Source organism: Mauremys reevesii, linkage group 1, assembly GCF_016161935.1.
Source record: "Mauremys reevesii isolate NIE-2019 linkage group 1, ASM1616193v1, whole genome shotgun sequence".
NCBI lineage: Eukaryota > Metazoa > Chordata > Testudines > Geoemydidae > Mauremys > Mauremys reevesii.
This window is the reverse complement of record NC_052623.1, coordinates 60,953,707-60,967,449: the sequence shown is the minus strand read 5'-3', so window position 1 is coordinate 60,967,449 and position 13,743 is coordinate 60,953,707. Positions and strand designations below refer to the sequence as shown.

Genomic DNA, 13,743 nt, shown 5'->3' with positions numbered 1-13,743 from the left:
AGCAGGACATACGGCTCCGAGCCATATTGATAGAGTTGGCCCTGACACCGCTACGCTGGTCCGAGTCAGCAATGAGCACCACAGCATCGGTGCGCGCGGTGACCCAGCAGTGCCCTCCACCAGCCAGCACTGCTCCCCATCCACAGGACACTCTAAGAAGAAGAAGAAGAGATCTTCTCTGTCAAGGCACTGGGGCAAGGCTGGGGGCAAGACTAGATCCACGTTGGGCAGCTCTCGATTCTCCTCGACCTCGCGGCCTCCGACTCAAGTTGAGCGGAGTAGCCCAGCCCACTCTGGGCCGGCCTCCCCGGACGCCAGTGGCCACATATGGGTGCCCTCCACGCCAGAGGCCCTGCAGGCGGCTTGAGACATAATGTCTCTCCTGGTACCAGCTGCACCAACCCCAGTGGCTCCCCGGTCCAGAGGCAAGCCGGAACTCAGACTGCCACAGTCGCCACCCGGGCGGTACTGCTCATCGTTGAGGGAAGGTTCCCAACGCCGTTCTCCACACAGTGACCGCCTCTCCCCCCCCACCCCCAGCGCAGCCCGCACCGGTCCCCATCGACCCCCACCAGATTGTCTGGTTGGGTGCTGAGCAGCAGGGAATCCAGGCACCACTCCACATCGAGGGAGTGCAGGCCTTGAGATCAGAGCATGCCCCACCGGGACTGGGACAGACGCCAACTCTGAGAATCCGCTGTAGCCCCTCACGGTACCGATGTTGACACCGCTCACGCTCTCAGTCCCAATTGAGGTCCCCAGCACACTCCCTCAGCTTCAGACGTAGATCTCCAGCAACTGGCCATTGTGGATCTGCCCAATGGAGCCGTTCGCAGAGCAGCCGTTACAGACGGTACTCCCGCTCCTCTACACCAGACTCAAGGTCTCGAGCCTTGCACAGTTCATTACGTCGTTACTCGTCCCCATCCTGGGATAGTGGACGTTCGTATGCCAGCTTGGCCTCCCCTCGGAGCCGACAATTCGCGGACCAGGTGAGTCCGGCGGGGCAGCCCATTCCAACAGTGCCACAGGAAGTGCAGTGGCACCAGGCTCCCTGGCCAGTGCTCTGGTACCAATGGCCCCCGACGCAGCCCCTGGTGGTGACTCTCTCGGTGGCCGGGGTTTCTGAAAGACCGTCGGCCTCCCTCTCTCAGCCCCCCAGGACGGGGTCAGCAGAGCACTCTTCCCCAGCCCCGCGCTCAGAGGGGACCAAGCATTGGGTTCTGTGGCACTGGTGGGGACGCAGAGCACCTCACCCCCATCCTCATCCTCCCCTGATGAGGCAATCACAGCGCCTCCTCCTCCTGTTCCCCAGGAGGACACAAAAGCCCACCAAGAGCTCTTGAAAAGGGTGGCTTCAAGCCTCAGTCTACAGGGTGAAGAGGTCGAGGAGCCTTTGGACTCCCTCTTTGATGTCTTCTCGGCGACAGTGCCGGCCAGGGTGGCCCTTCTTCTCCACGAAGGGGTGGCGAAGATCTCTAATGCCCTGTGGCAGACCCCGTCTTCCCTGCCCCCCATATCTAAGAGGGCAGAGCGGAAGTATCTTGTGCCTGCCAAGGGCCACGAATATCTATACACCCACCCCACCCCCAATTCCCTAGTGGTCGAGGCAGTCAACCACAAGGAATGTCAGGGCCAACCTGCTCCCGCTCCTAAGAAGAAAGACACAAGGAGGCTGGACTTGTTTGGTAGAAAGCTTTATTCTTCCTCGAGCTTCCAACTGAGGGTGGCAAACCACCAAGCCCTGCTGGGCAGATACAACTTTAACTTATGGGCTCAATGCCAAAGTTCATGGACTCCCTCCAGGAGCGTGATAGGAAGGAGTATAAGGCCCTGGTAGAGGAGGGCACAGATGCCTCCAGAGCAGCCCTTCAGGCAGCCTCCGATGCAGCAGACACAACTGCAAGAACTAGGGCTTCTGCAGTGTGCATGAGGAGGGCGTCGTGGCTCCTCTTGTCCGGGTTGTCCAGCGAGGCACAGACCTCCCTGCAGGACCTCCCCTTCGATGGCAAGCGCAGCAAACAGATGTGAAATTACATGGTCTCAAGGACTCTCACACGACCTTAAAGACTCTTGGTCTATATGTCCAGGCTCTGGCCAGGATCAAGTTCAAGCCTCAGCAGGCCCCCAGCCAGGCCCCCCACTCCAGATACGAGCTTTCCTATAAAAAATCTAGGGACTATAAGAAACACCCACAGTAGCAGTCTCGGCTTGCGCCCCAGCCTGGCCCCTCTAAGGGCAAGCAGGTGAGTAAGCGCCAGATTTGATGGACGCCCGGGGACAACTTACCAGTCTGCACCACGGATCCGCCTGACCTATCCTTCTCCAACCGTCTATGCTCTTTCCTCCGGAGTGGTCGCAACTGACCTCGGACCGTTGGATCCTCAACATCATCTCCCGGAGCTATACCCTCCAGTTTCTCTCTACCTCACCTTCCCACCCGCCCTCCCTCCCTATCCCTCTTCAGGGACCCCTCTCACGAGAGCCTACTTGAGCAGGAGGTCCACACAGGATCTAGCCCTGCACATAAATGTCAAAGAACTCAGGGCATTCGGTCTGGCCTGCGTGGCCTTCTGCTCGTGCCTTACGGGCAGGGTAGTCAGTGTTCTCACAGACAACACAGCCTCGATGTTCTACATCAACAGGCAAGGTGGAGCTCTCTCTTCAGCCCTCTTCCAGAAATGGGATTTCTGTATAGCCCACAATATCAGCCTGGAAGCCCACCACTTACTGGGTATCTGGAACTCTCAGGCGGATCGCCTGAGCCAGGACTTCTCCTCCCAACAAATGTGGGGCACTCCTCAGGTGGATCTCTTCATGACCAGGCAGAACCACCGGTGCCCTCGGTTCTGCTCCAGGAGGGGCCTGGGCAAGGGTGCGATTTCCGACGCCTTCCTTCTGTCCTGGTTGGGTCAGCTTCTATATGCTTTTCATCCAATTCCACTGACCAGCAAGGTCCTAGAAAAAGTCAAGACAGACAGACAGGGCTTGCATCCTCATGATCGCCCTAGCATGGCCCAGGCAGCACTGGTACAAGCTTGTTCATGGCCCCCCACGGCTGCTGCCAACCCGCCCAGACCTTCTCTCTCAGGACCAGGGTCACCTCCTCCACCCCAACCTGGCAGCCCTCCACCTCACGGCGTGGTTGCTCGATTGCTAGGCCACAGGGAGAGGACCTGCTTGGAGGGCATCCAGCGAGTCCTCCTGGAAAGCAGGAGGCCCTCCACGCGTCACCTGGCAAAATGGTCTAGGTTCTCCCGGTGGGCCGCAGATCGCAGCATCTCACCAGTGGCTGCTCTGCTCCAGCTTATACTGGATTACCTCCTTCATCTGGGAGCCCAAGGCCTAGTGCCCTCATCTGTCAAAGTGCATCTGGCAGCGATATCGGCCTTCCACTCGCCAGTGCAGGGCCACGCAGTGTTTTCTCACGCCATGACCAGTCGATTCCTTAAGGGCTTGGATAGCCTCTTTCCTTATGTTAGTTCCCCGGTCCCTCAGTGGGACCTGAGCTTGGTTCTGGCCAGGCTGACAGGGCCTCCATTTGAGCCTCTTGCTACATGTTCCTGGTCCCATCTCTCATGGAAAGAAGCCTTTCTTGTGGCAATCACGTCCTCTAGGAGGGTCTCGGAGCTCCGGGCCCTGACTTCCGAACCCCCGTACACGTATTTCATAAAGATAAGGTGCAGCTCCGACCACACATCGTACCTCGCTAAGGTGATCTCCGCCTATCATATGAGCCAGGACATTTTCCTTCCGGTACTCTGTTCCAAGCCCCACACGTCTAGTGAGGAGTGCTGCCTCTACATGCTAGAAGTGAGACGGGGCTCTGGTCTTTTACCTGGAACAAACAAAACCGTTCAGGAAGTCTTTGCAACTGTTCATCGCCACGGCCGAACACATGAAAGGTCGGCCTATCTCCACTCAGTGGCTCTCCAACTGGATCGCTTTGTGTATCCCTACTTGTTACGACCTGGCGGGAGTTCCCCTGCCGCTGATTGTGAGGGCGCACTCGACAAGGGCGCAAGCCTCATTGGCCAGCTTTCTGGCTCACGTCCCTATCCAGGACATTTGTAGCGCTGCCACATGGTCATCGGTCCACATGTTCACTTCGCATTATGCGATCGTCTCCCAGACTAGGGAGGACGCCAGGTTCGGCAGAACAGTGCCCCATCCCAAGTGTCTGTGAACTGCTACCCACCTCCAACAGATATAGCTTGGAATCATCTGTTGTGGAGCACATGAGCAATCACTCGAAGAAGAAAAGACAGTTACCTTTTCTGTAACTGTTGTTCTTCGAGATGTGTTGTTCATGTCCATTCCACATCCCGCCCTCCTTCCCCACTGTCGGAGTTGTCTGGCAAGAAGGAAGTGAGGGTGGGGGGAGCGCACAGCGCCCCTTATACAGCACCATGCAGCGCCACTCCAGGGGCCACTAGGAGCGCTCCCCTACGGGTATTGCTAGGGGAAAAACTTACAGCACCGGTGCACGTGGCAAGCACGCACACCTATTGTGGAATGGACATGAGCAACACATCTTGAAGAACAACAGTTACAGAAAAGGTAACTGTCTTTTTATTCTATAACTAGATTTCACCAAACCAGTAACCAGACAACTTCTGTAATACCTTACTGGTTACCAAGAAACCAAAATACGGTCCCCTTTAAGCAATCCAGCCTTTGGCTCCCACCCAGACAGCCAAGTCTAATATAGTGATGGTTACTAAAAACCTTATTCACCATATATAAAGTGCTACCAATCCCAAGAGAGCAGGTGCATTGCTCACCAGGTCAATGAATATTTCATATCTCACCCACACTTCGAGCCAATTCTTATTAACTAAATCTAAGGGTATGTCCATACTACCCGCCCGGGTCGGTGGGTAGCGATCGACTTCTCGGAGTTTGATATATCGCGTCTCATCTAGACGCGATATATCGAACTCCGAACGCACTCCCGTCGACTCCGGAACTCCACCACCGCGAACGGCGGTGGCAGAGTCGACGGGGGAGCCGCGGACTTCGATCCCGCGCCGTGAGGACGGGTAAGTACTTCGAACTAAGGTACTTGCGTACCTTAGTTCGAACCCACCCCCCCCAGTGTAGACCAGGCCCAGGATTTATGAATAAAAAGAGAGAAGAGAATTGTTATGGTTAAAAGATCAATATACATACAGATATGAGTAAAGTTCTTATGTCTAATTTTCACTCTTGCATCTGACAAAGTGGGCATTCATCCACGAAAGCTCATGCTGCAAAACGTCTGTTAGTCTATAAGGTGCCACAGGATTCTTTGCTGCTTTTACAGAACCAGACTAACACGGCTACCTCTCTGGTTCTTATGTCTGTTTCATAGCAGAGATGGTGAGGCTGCTGATCTGCAAAAGTTCTTCTAGAACAGTGTTTCTCAAACTGGGTTCGCTGCTTGTGTAGGGAAAGCCCCTGGTGGGCAGGGCCGGTTTGTTTACCTGCCCCGTCTGCAGGTCCAGCCGATCGCGGCTCCCACTGGCCACGGTTCACTGCTCCAGGCCAATGGGGGCTGCTGGAAGCAGCGGCCAGTAAGTCCCTCGGCTCGCGCTGCTTCTAGCAGCCCCCATCAGGCCCAAGTCTTCTCTTATAGCTGAACAAGCCATGGTCACAGCAGGGCCTTTCTTGGATCATGAATAGCTAATGTATATTGTTGCTTTGAAGCTAATCTCTGTTTCCTGGTAACTAGTTGTATTCATTAGCATAAGGCAATTAACCATTCAAACAGTTCACAGGTAGTTTACTTATGGGGAATTTACAAGTTTCAAAGAAAAATGAACCAATAATATTATTACACTAAAAGTCGCATCTAAATGATAGTATCCCTTTTTGATCTCTAAATCAATAGAATACAGTAATGAATCATTAAAGGAACAGAGTTTTAGTATCTACAAGTGAATTACATCACATTGTTAAACTTCTAACAAGATATAGGTAAACACAGACAAATATTATAACTTATTCTTGGTTTTCAAACAGTATAAGCAAACATATCAGAGTTTCTAGTCTACTTAACATGGCTTTGATAACTGTCTACAGGGAGTGACCCTGTTTATCATTTCAGTACCTTCTGTTGAGGAGTTATGGTTCATACACCAATTGATCAGTCTGTCAGTGTCACACCGCACTGCAAGGGCTCAAAGAGGGAGCAATATTAAAATTAATATATGTGAAACATCTCTAGACGTGACCTAAAATAACTTTAAAGTACTACCGTTTTAAAGTAATTTATGTTGCAGCCCTGCAGGGCCAGAAGTGAATGCTAGTTCCCATCTGGAAACAGAGAATCTCCTCTTTCCTGTCATCATAAAGCGCCTGAGTCTAGGCCTGTAGAACTGGGACATACTGGAGTTTGAACTGATAAGCTGCTGTTTGTGTAGGACTGAATAGTGCCTGTCCTGAGCCAGAGGTAGATGCAACTTTTGTGGGGAACCCGCATGTTTGTGGGGAGGAGGAGGAAACATTTCTATGGCAGGTTGATCTTAAATGAAAAAGGTGGCTGTTTGAAGTAGTTACAGGGGTTAGAATGTAGATAAATCCTGGAATGGCAGATTATGGGCAAAGGTATGCTTAAGTAATCCAAGGCAGATAATAAATGAATTGATCACATGGCTCTGCAAATTCTCATGTGCAGTTTAAAACTATAGTACATCAGGAAGAATAGGAAAATGCACTTAATTAATGTAATCTCTTGTCCATGAGCCAAGGACACTAGCTTATCTAAGTGGAAGAATTTAAATGCCACTCTTCATTCATGCTAAGTGGAGGTAATAAATTCAGGTTACTTATCTGAAAGGCTTCTCTTTCCTTCAGTACCTATTTCTTGTTTCTCCCTCTAAGATTCCCTGTTACTCTTTTAATGAATAAAAAGTATATGGATGGGAGGGAATTATTTTCTTTAGGCTTTTAAGTTGTGGATTGAGGATACAAAATCTTTTATGCATGTTCTTTCAGCGGGCAACACCTGCTTGATATTTCTAACCAGTAATTTAACCTGTATTGTGTCAGAAATGTTTCATCGTTTTATGATAGTGTAACCATAAATATGTATGCTTTATAGTACTATAGGCCATCACAGTCTTTATAGTAGTCCACATTCTTATAAACAGTTATAGAAGAATACCTTCAATGGCTTTCCATGTACCACACTTCATTCAGATTTAGTAGCCTTTTGAAAACCTTATCCACAGATTAATTTTAATATAAATGTATTGTTTTACTCTTGTATCAGAGGGGTAGCCGTGTTAGTCTGGTTCTGTAGAAGCAGCAAAGAATCCTGTGGCACCTTATAGACTAACAGACGTTTTGCAGCATGAGCTTTCGTGGGTGAATACCCACTTCTTCAGATGACTTGCATCCGAAGAAGTGGGTATTCACCCACGAAAGCTCATGCTGCAAAACGTCTGTTAGTCTATAAGGTGCCACAGGATTCTTTGCTGTTTTACTCTTGTAATCGTTTTCTTATTTTGATCATTATCTCTACTTTTTTCTACACTAGAAACAAATAGAAATCCTTTGTTTTGTTTTGTACCTTGTAAATTTCAGTTGGTTATTTTATGAATTCTCTGATTGCTCCAATGAGATTATTCTCTAATAATGAATGCGGTTTACACAAGTGTGTTTTTGTCACCCTGACCAGCATAATGACTTCACCTTTGGCCCCTAGAGACCATTCACTCTAAGGATGGAGAGCTAACTGAGCCTTTGTACTGATGTGCTCAGGGAGATTTCCAAAGGGAAAGCTGCCAATTGTGCCAAACTGTGCTGAATAATTATGCATTGTAATGTCTGGCAAAGGCGAGATTTGTTTGATGGTTCTGTCATGTACAGTGCTATTTAAGCTGTGCCAAAACCACTTTATGTAAGACTTTAGGCCAAACTGGAACTCACTTTCCAGAGATGAAAGGTTAGTACTATGTTCTTTAAGATGCACTGCTCCTCTGAGATTCCTCTTTATGGAAAGGAAAAAAGCAAAATTTGAATGAAAGTTATGATGCTGAATTTAATCCAGCAGGTTGTGTCTAGAAAAGCTGTTGGTACACGTTAACTACTATAACATGCTGTCATCTTCCAAAGTAAACCCTCTGTACTTTGCATTTGTTTGTCTCCGTGATGTTTTAAAACTGGACCTTTTTAAGCACACTAAGTGAAAAGTTCAGTACTCTGTAAGTATTTATGGTGTTGAAATCTTTCTTTATAGTTTGTTGCTCTGTAAACAGAATATGTCGTGATACTACTAGGAATCCAGCCTTTGTAATCCTTGGTTTAAGGCTTTAGCCATAAAACATCTAATGGTTTATTATATTTTTGCTATTGTTGACAGTAATGTTTCTATAATCCCTTTGATTTTTTTTTTTTCAGAAAGGAAAGTTCCAACCACTGGATCAAGTTGTGGTTGATTCAGAATTTTCTAGCTGTACGATGTTGCTACAGTGTGCAAGAGTTATGGACTCACTACATCATGTGATAGAAGAAAAAGGTACAAAATTTGGGATGTTAATTTAGCTAACAGACTAATTCTTCAGCTAATGTTTGGTTCTGAAGGGTATATTTATTTGTGTCAGTTAACCTCTGCACAGTGGGACTAGAAGCCACTCTGATGCTAAGCCAACAGCACTAGGCACTGGCTTTTACATCTTGTTTCACCAAGCATCTTTGGTGTGCCAATGTAATCTGCCACATGTCTTGCTGCATTTTCTTATTGGAATCCATTCATGTGGTTGATCATTCTCCTAAATTTGCAAAAAGTTTTCCTTCCATAAAGTAACTGCCATGTTTGGCAAATTAAACCTTTCTCTTTTGTTTATAACTTATCTCTCAGGTACTACTCTATTTTTTTTTCTGTGTATGTATGTAGCTGTGCATTTCTATGACTGCAACTATAACCACCACAACTACAGTGAAATCAGGGATCAGCAAAAGAGTGCTTTCTCAGTAGAGGAGGGGTCTTACTAAAGGTTCATCAAAACTGTACTCTACTGGAAGACTTGAAGATTTTTAAAAGTGCGAGTTTACGCTGAAAAGTGACTATGTAATAATAGCACTACCATGCTTCTCATTTTGTGAGTTATATCTGTTGATCTTAGCAATAAAAAAAAAAGTAGTTGGGCTGTTTTTGCCAAATTACAAGTGAATGAGCTGGATTTTATTCCTTCTTTTGCATCAGCAACAGAATTGTTTACTCAGTTACACTTGTATATTGCAGTTGCACAGGTATTGCTGAAGGCCTAATTGAGTGTGTAGAAGCTCTGTTACTTTGGGTGATAGGTTCTTTCTATCACACATATCTTGTGTTTACATCCTAGATTGAGTTTGCAGGGTTGGCAAGTAGAACAACCAGCTTTTCACTTATAAAGGTTTGATCTGAAAAACATTGAGACAATAAACATGTAACCCCCTCAATGTCATTGGCTCAGAGTAGAGCTGCACTTCAGTGGTTGTTTAAGGAATGATGGGGCTTCCTTTTAAAAGTGGTCTTTATTTCAGTATTTTAAAAGGTGTTGCACTTGGCTGAAATTATATACTGCAGCTCTAAATTAGTAGCATGCAGTTCCACCATTTGGTGGCATCAAAAATGATATATCATTAAAGTGATATGGTTCCCTTATCCTGTGATCAATATCTCTTTTTCTGTTGGTGAGCATCACATGGGTCTTGGAGTGACTCTCTTGCCAGTTGGATAGTCCACTAAGGAGCAGTGGCACCAGTGTCCCTGTGAATTACAAGCACGGTATATGGAGAGTAAGCAGGCCCAAGCTGGGATGGGGAAAAGGGAGAATGAATGGCTGTGAGAGGCATTTCAGGAAAGGAGAAGAGACAACACAAGTTCCTATAGTTTTGCACAAGCTTATGGTGTGGTGTTAAAATTAAGTAAAAAGAAAAATTTATTATAAAAATGTCAGCAGTTGTCTGCTATTGCGAGCTTTGTTCTGAAAGGAGTGTTGGTAGAATGAGGTGATAAACTGCATTAAAAAAAACCTGAATCAACTCCATCTGTCAAGGGTATACACATACTGTCCTTGATCTTTACACAGAATTCCCATTGATATTATTAGGAGTTCGTGTGTCAGTTGAGGACAACATATGGCCCTAAATGTTTGTTAGATACATTTAAATGCATGGCTTTTTTCATAGCACAAGCTTGGCAGACATGGAAAAGAGCCTGCATAATTCATAGCAATATCGTCTGAAAATTTAAGACTTGTAAAAATCCCGAAGGGTCCTGTCTTTCAGATAGGGGCCCCCTTCTGTGCTGACCTCCTGACTGAATGGAGAGGTAATCATTCAAGAAGGATACAGAAGTTAGAGAAAACAGAATCTTCCACATTGGCCTTTTTCCATTAAAAAAAAAATCAACCAGTTTTTCTATTTCTATGCTGTGTAAAGCACCTACAAGGCGCTACAGTATGTGAACAAGAAGGCTTGTTTCAACCAATTCCTGCTAGCCATGGTAGCCTGCAATTGTCACTGACAGCTTTGAGAGGGAAGATTTAGGCAGTGTTACAAGGATAACTACCAAAGAATTGAAAAGTAACAATGGAACAATAAGCACCACAAACAGAAGAAAAATACTAAAACTTGTATCACTTATTGTTTCATGTAACTTAACAGTAACCTGGAGAGGCATGTTGAACTTTTAGGGAACCAGATATATTCTCACAATATGAGTTGATGTTGTGTCCTCTCTGGGTAAGGGTTGTGTTGTACGTGTTTAGCCATTTCTTCCTAAAAAGCTTCATTTGAACATAAAGTAGGACACGCTTCCATTGAAAATAGTCACCTTTATTGCAGTGAGAAAGCAGGACCAAAGAAGAACATACTGATAACACTGTTACTACACCTCTACCCCGATATAATATGACCCAATATAACATGAATTCAGCAATAACACGGTAAAGCAGTGCTCCGGGGTGGCGAGGCTGCGCACTCCGACAGATCAAAGCAAGTTCTATATAACGTGGTTTCACCTATAATGCAGTAAGATTTTTTGGCTCCCGAGGACAGCGTTATATCGGGGTAGAGGTGTACCTATTTATTGAGACCAGGAATACTGAATGGATGCTGGCTGCAGCCAGAAATGAGAGGATTTAATTATAAAGCAAGGGTGGAAAGAGATTAGATTTCTGTCTTCCTTAGCCTCAGCCTGGCGACATAGATGAAAGAAATTGTGGGACATAAAGTAAACTTTCATTAAGAAAGGAGAAAGTGTCCTTACTATTCCCAGTTACACATACAACGAATAAAGTAACCCAGATGTGGGCCTGCCTGGAAAACTGTGCTTAGCTTGCAAAAGAGGGTAAATGACTAAAGAAATGATACACACGTCAAAGGATGAAAGCAGGAAGTCTTGTCTGTAGAGGCCTTTCAGTGGTAGTCAAAGGTGCACAGCATCTCACAGGATTGGGTCCCAGGTCAGCGCTCAGATTTACCGTTCTGAGTTGCAGATTATTTTGTTTGGTTTCAAAACTAACTCTTCAGAAAAGCTCACACTGCACATAGTTTTAGCAGATATGAATGACTGTTTACTTTAGAGCTAGATTGTGAGTTTGGGCACAAAAGCCTAGACAAAGGGGTGGCACATAATCTGCGCTACCCCATGAGTAACCCTAGAAGGCACTGTGTGACACACAGATATGCCTCCTGGTCACTGTTTCTCCCTGCTTCCTCCTTGCTCTGGAGTGGTAGTAATTTTACTGCTGGTTTGTACCAAAAGTAAATTACAGTCCCCTCAGCCCCACCCCCATGCTGGTCAACGAGTGGAGGAGAAGCCAAGGTTCTATCCACCCACTCCACTGAGGGAATAACCTGGTTTACTCCTGAGCCACCCAGACTAGGAAGACTGTGTAGGGGTAATAAGAGGGAGTGGGTTATTCCCTTGCATGGATGCCTAGTACAAATCACAATGTAGCCCTTAGGAAATATATATAAAATTTTATTATTTCGTAGCAAAAATGTAATATTGGTTACCATAAAAAGTTCTTCTTCCTTAACCTTTTCTCAGTGTTAGTTCTGTAAATAATATATGCAGTTATAGTACAACAAAGCAACCTCTGGGAAGCGCTTTTATTCCTTTAAACAAATGGGAATTATTTACTTTTGTTTATACATAAAATATGTATGCATATAATTTTATATAATGTATAGCCATTTCAGCAACTGGCAACAAACTCTGAAAGCCAGCATCTTTATATTTTGTTTTGAAATATGTAAAAATGTGATTGACTTTAATTCAGTGGTTTTTATACAACATTCTTAGTCATAACCATTTCTGGGTCTCCAAGTGCTGCTTGTCCCATTTGTGTCTGTTTTATGGATTGTAGCTTGGAGCAAGAACTTTAGCTATTTTTTCTCTTTTACAGCACCACACTCATTAATATGTAACAAATACACTCGGGACTGTTCATCACATCTCATATTTCCTTTCCACCAACCCACTACTCGCTTGTCATTCAAATCACTCTTAAAGACTTACTTTCTCTAGTGTTCACAAGAACTATTGGTATTATGACTAATGCATTTTTTTAAAGAATCTAGTGCTTCTCTACTAAGGCCTCTCATTGCTCTGTGTACTCTGCCTTATTTGAGAGTAAGCTCCTTGGGGCAAGAAGTATTTGTGTTGTGGACAGCACTGAACATGGTGGCGGTGCTTAACAAATAAAAAAAAAAAAGCATAACTAGCACTGGGAATCCGGGTAGTAAATTCTGAATCTAGAGCACTGATAGTTTACACTTGCTGGGCTAACATTAAGAAGTCCCCCTGCCTGGCACCCAGCGGCCAGGGCACTGAAGCAGTCAGAGTTCTGTTTCTGTGTAAAAACCACTCTGAACTTGCATTCACCTGCTTCATTGGTGGAGGAAATTACTTCTTTCTGTTCACTAGATCTGGGTGAGGAGGATTATTTCAAAATAAGTTCATGTATGAGGGAGAGACTATGATAGAAAAGGATTAATGAAGGGTTATAACCTTCAGTTTGTGAGTGTTACTCTTAGTTTCGTTTTGCAAGGCAAAAGTTGCACTGTGATCTTGTCTGATGTGATTAATATGAAGAGCCAAGTAAACTTCCCTGATTAGAATAGCTAAGTAATATTGCCAAACTTGTATTCCCAGAAGGTAGGAAAAAAGGGGCCATATGAGTTTCTGAGTTATGGAAAACACTGAGAAAATAGATGTTAAAATGTGCTTTAGGCAGTTTGTTCAACAATACATCAGGGAAACTTCCAAGTATACATAGCGATTACCCAATTGCTGAACATATTATTTAATTGTAGAACCACTTATATTCCATTTGTATTTCTCAAACCCAATCTTTCCAGATGTCTCAGACCAGTTTTATAGGCACCAGACACATTAGGGAACAAAAGCCTTTCCAATATATTCTCATATTATCAAACACAGTCGCTAACTCTCACCAATATCAAATGTGCATTACATGTAAAATCCATGTTCCAGTATTGAATCCTTTTGTCAGCAGTTTGTGACTTTCACAACTCATTTCAATTCTTCAGAGGTCTCAAATATTGCCAGTTTCTAGTATTTAATAGTACAAACTGTCAAGTGCATAAAGTACTTTCAAACAAAGTGATCTCTGAAGGGTTCAATGTAATTATTTTTCATATGTTTTAATGAAAATGGCTTCACAATTCTACATTTCCTTCCCTAACTGAGTCACTCTGATTCATGCTGTTTGGGGATTCTGCCTGGAAATCTGGTCCTGAACT

At 45.3% G+C, this 13,743-nt stretch overlaps 1 protein-coding gene across 2 annotated transcripts in view; it reads left to right on the top strand.

Moving 5' to 3' along the window:
* RNASEH2B (ribonuclease H2 subunit B) overlaps positions 1-13,743 on the top strand; it is a 59,073-nt gene that overhangs the window by 24,822 nt on the left and 20,508 nt on the right. For both annotated transcript variants that reach the window (XM_039520782.1, XM_039520781.1), the window contains exon 5: positions 8,386-8,503. In XM_039520782.1, the coding sequence (XP_039376716.1) occupies positions 8,386-8,503 (118 nt within the window). The remainder of the gene's footprint in view (positions 1-8,385; positions 8,504-13,743) is intronic.